We start from the raw sequence: 4,294 nt of genomic DNA, 5'->3' as shown, positions 1-4,294 counted from the left end.
TATATATATATATATATATATATATGTAAACATTTGTTTACAGACATGTGGCACATTTAGGATGGAATGTAAATAATAAAGGTCTGGAATTAGATTCTGTAGATTTACAATTACAACAATTTTTTAATAATGCTGGTGTTTCGGAATATGAACTTCAAGATAAAGGCACTCGGAAGTTTATTTATGATTTCATTGAAAGAAATGGAGGTATGAGTGCAGTGCAGGAAGATATTCGGCCATTAGTCAATGCAAAAAATAGTAATCAACCTCCTGCACTACCAGAGAGACAAGAATATCCTCCACCTATTCCAGCACGAACAATACCTGTGAGTTTGATCCATAGATCTTTGTATATTAACTATAACCTTCTCATGGAGAGACTATAATTCGCACAGATTACGATCAAGTTGAGAAACTCAAGCACATTGTTTAGTGCCGCATGCGTTATTGGCTGTATTTAGTAGAAAACTTTGCAATTGTTGTAAAATTCTTTAATATGATTGCCCTTAATTCCTTATTGGATCTAAATGTAAACTAATCATATTCAAGAATTTTACTACAATTGCGAAGCTGCTTTTTCTACTGAAAGTAGCTATTGTCGTACACTTTAATAAGAGAGTGGTTGTGTCAATAACCCAAGATTGTGATTGTGTCAATAAACGCAGTATATATACTAATATATACATATACTAGACTGAGAAGAAAAAAAATTTTTTTAATCTTCTTCAGCTCAAAAGCTTCCATTTAATGCCAAAAGAACACCCCTAAATTTTTATAAATAAATATTAAGATTTAAAGGTTTCTAATGAACGATTCTTAAAATTTCGATTTTCCTTAATATGTGTTTGATTTCATGCAAAAATGATTTAATCCAGATTTTAAATGTGATACTGTATGTTTTTTTTGTCGCTGAACACGATGCAATAATTCATTTAGCTCTACGATATACGCCTTAAAAAATACAACTCGATTAATAATATGAAATAATATGAATAATATGAAAAAATCAACTCATTTAATTTTATTTTCTAATAAAGAGTTTTTATCATCAAATTGATTTGATTGTGTAAGTCGTCAACAGATTAAAAATCTACTAACATTAAATAATAGATTTAATATTTTGAAAAATTAAAAATGGAACGAAAATTTTGATTATAATCAAATACGGCTTAAGTTCTTTGTATTTCTACTAAGAATATTGAAGAATTTTTTAATAAAAAATATCGATCTTGACGAAAACCGATTTTGTTTACTTCTATCAGATTTCTTGAATAGAAACAAAAACTTGAATTTTTTTCATATTTTTTTTCTAATAGAGAATTTCAAGATAATTTGTGGTTATTTTTTGTTTTTCAATACTGTAAACAGGAGTTATGTTTTACGAAATAAAATAAATTGAAATATTAAAAAATTCGTTTCTAGGAAATTAATGGAGATAAAAATTTTAAAAAATAATTGAATACAAATTTTAATATGAGAAATATTAAAAAGTATAGTATATTAAAAAATAATAAATAATAAAAATTAAAAAATCAATAAAAAATCGACAGAGATCGATGACGAAGACCATCGATTTGGCATGGAATGCCCCATATATATAGAGTTTCAGAAAGTTGGCCAAACTTTAAGAGCATATTCCGCTCATTGTAAGGATGAAAAAAAGTCATTTCCGAACTCATATAGATATGAGTTCGAAAACGCTTCTTTTCCAAGTATAAACATTTTTTTACTTATACTTATATTTTATTTATTACTTATATCTATATTTTTGTTACAGAAATTGCTGCAAATGATTTCCTTCTGCATCAATGATGATGCATGCTTCGCATCGATTTAAATTTCATTCAAATTCTCGGAGTATTTCGTATTTTTTCACACGCAGCGAAAGAAATCATTTCTAGCAATTTCTATAATGAAAATATAGATATAAGTATAAAATAAAAAATAGATAGGGTTAGGTAGTAATTAATTAAAACATTAAAAGTTAAAAAAAAAATTAAAAAGTTAATAATTTTTATCTTAATTAATTTTAAATGCATTAAATTTTAATTTAACTAAGTTATTTTTAAACGTTAACTTTTTAACTTTTTTTTTTAATTAAACAATTTTTTCTCTTTTAAATATCTTAGAAAAATAATAAGAAAAAGGCGTATATTCGTAATTTGTTCATATTTTAAGACTATCTTAAGTAATTTCTTAAGATGCTAATACAGCTCTCTGTTTGATTTATGCAGTTATGCCTTATACCATAAGCCATAGTCCGGATCTACAATAGATGTTTTAAGCCTTAAGAAATTGACCAATTATCAGTCAAATATTTTTCTCGCATTCGATTGTAATTACTTAAGACTTATTAAAACATAATCACTGTATCTTCTTGTATCTTTTCTATGTGCTGGCTGGTTTTTTAAAGTTATATAACTTATATATAATAGTTATATCGTTATATGTTATATACTTATATGACATGAATAAAAAAATTAAACATTTACAATAACCTATATGTAATTATTTAATCTTTTAAGAAAAATTAGGACATTATGATCTAAAAAATAATTTTTTTCAAAATTAACTTTTTTTTTTAACTTAAGTTAATTCAATACTTGTTAATTCAATACAATTTGACTTACGTTAAGTTAATTTTTTATTCCTTCAACTTTTAACTTAACTTTATTAATTTTGTAAAGCTATTAACTTCAACTTTATTTAGTTAAAAAAAAACATTAACTTACTCAATCCTGAAAATAGATATAAAATAAAATATAGATATAAGTATAGAATAAAATATAAGTGTAAAATAAAAAATGTTTATAACTTAGAAAGCGTTTCCAAATGTTCATATGACTTTTTTTTCAATAAATTTCCTTACAATAAATGGAATATGCTATTAAAGTTTGGCCAACTATTTCTAAAATGTATACATAAATATACATATATATGCGTGCGTGCGTGTGTGTACATAAGGTCTGATAAAAAAATAAGCGATCTTTTTGAATTATTCGGTAATGAAGCCTGGCGACGTGCGGTTTGCAGCATTACAATCGTTATAATCTTCCGAGTAACTGGCTTTTTAAAAATTGTTTATATCTCGTTTAGTTTCAGAGTTAATGCTATTTGAATGTAAGTGTTTAGTGTTCATAGTGATTTTCGCCTCGAAATGAATTTTTGCCTCAAGATCAAACAACCATCACAAAACAACTCATAGTTCCTTCACCATGACAATGCGCCTATTCATTTAGCTTTGTCAATTCGCAAGTTTTGTGCCAAAAATCAGACTGTCCTCTTCCAACCTCCTCAGACTTTGCTCCCTGCGACTTTTTCTTGTTTCCAAAATATAAATTCAGTTCGAAACGAAAATTGCCATGAATACTAAAACACGTTGCACTCAAGTAGCAATAACTCTGAAACTAAACGAAATGTAAACAATTTTAAAAAAGCCAGTTACTCGGAAGATTATAATGATTGTAGTGCTGCAAACCACACATCGCTAGACGCTCCATTGCCAAGTATTATAAAAAGTTCGCTTATTTTTTTATTAAAAACCATAAAAAACATAACTCGAACATATATATATGTTACAATAATGAAACATATATATGTATATTAAATATTAATGCAAAGTTATTATATACAGAGTATATATATATTAATTGCATTAAAATATCTCTTATTCATGGTGGAAGAATTACATAGTGTGTGCAGTTGGACAGTGTCTCTTTTTAAATCTTTGTCCTCTCCGTCTATGCACTGTTCATAAGGTGCAAGGTCTACCAACTATGAAACGCGAAGCACAGGGCAATCTTATATATTTATAAGATTGTACTTGAGGTAGTCTTAAGATGTCATAACCGTCATAAGTCAATCCGAGGACTGTATTAGCATCTTAAGACATTATTTAAGACAGTTTTAAAATAAAAACGGATTATGAATATTTAGCATTTCATGATTTCTCCTTATAAATAGTCCAAAAACGGAGAGGGCAGAGATTAAAAAAAAGTCACTGTCCAACTGCACATACCATGTTATCCTTTCCATCATGGTCTTATCTCGCTCTCTGCTTGCATTTGGCGATAGACCGAGCGAATTTGATTATTTTCACAAATTAATATCTCATTAACTATTTCGAAAAATGCAAAATGGTAGAAGATTTTTCGACTCATGTCAGTTTAGTCCGCTCTATATACATAAAAGTGTTTTGCCAAAAATTGCGAGACACTTCTGTATATATATATATATATATATATATATATATACACACACGCCGCACCTATTACAAATTTAATTTATTAAGTAT

General features: G+C 27.1%; 1 protein-coding gene across 3 annotated transcripts in view; it reads left to right on the top strand.

The window, feature by feature from the left end:
• LOC108692298 (neural Wiskott-Aldrich syndrome protein-like) overlaps positions 1–4,294 on the top strand; it is a 34,069-nt gene that overhangs the window by 5,036 nt on the left and 24,739 nt on the right. For all 3 annotated transcript variants that reach the window (XM_018200486.1, XM_018200484.1, XM_018200485.1), the window contains one exon: positions 44–326. In XM_018200486.1, coding sequence (XP_018055975.1) covers positions 44–326 — 283 coding nt within the window. The remainder of the gene's footprint in view (positions 1–43; positions 327–4,294) is intronic.

The sequence above is a fragment of the Atta colombica genome, unplaced genomic scaffold (genome assembly GCF_001594045.1).
Source record: "Atta colombica isolate Treedump-2 unplaced genomic scaffold, Acol1.0 scaffold69, whole genome shotgun sequence".
Taxonomy (NCBI): domain Eukaryota; kingdom Metazoa; phylum Arthropoda; class Insecta; order Hymenoptera; family Formicidae; genus Atta; species Atta colombica.
Note: the sequence above shows the minus strand (reverse complement) of the source record. Positions and strands in the feature narration are given on the sequence as shown.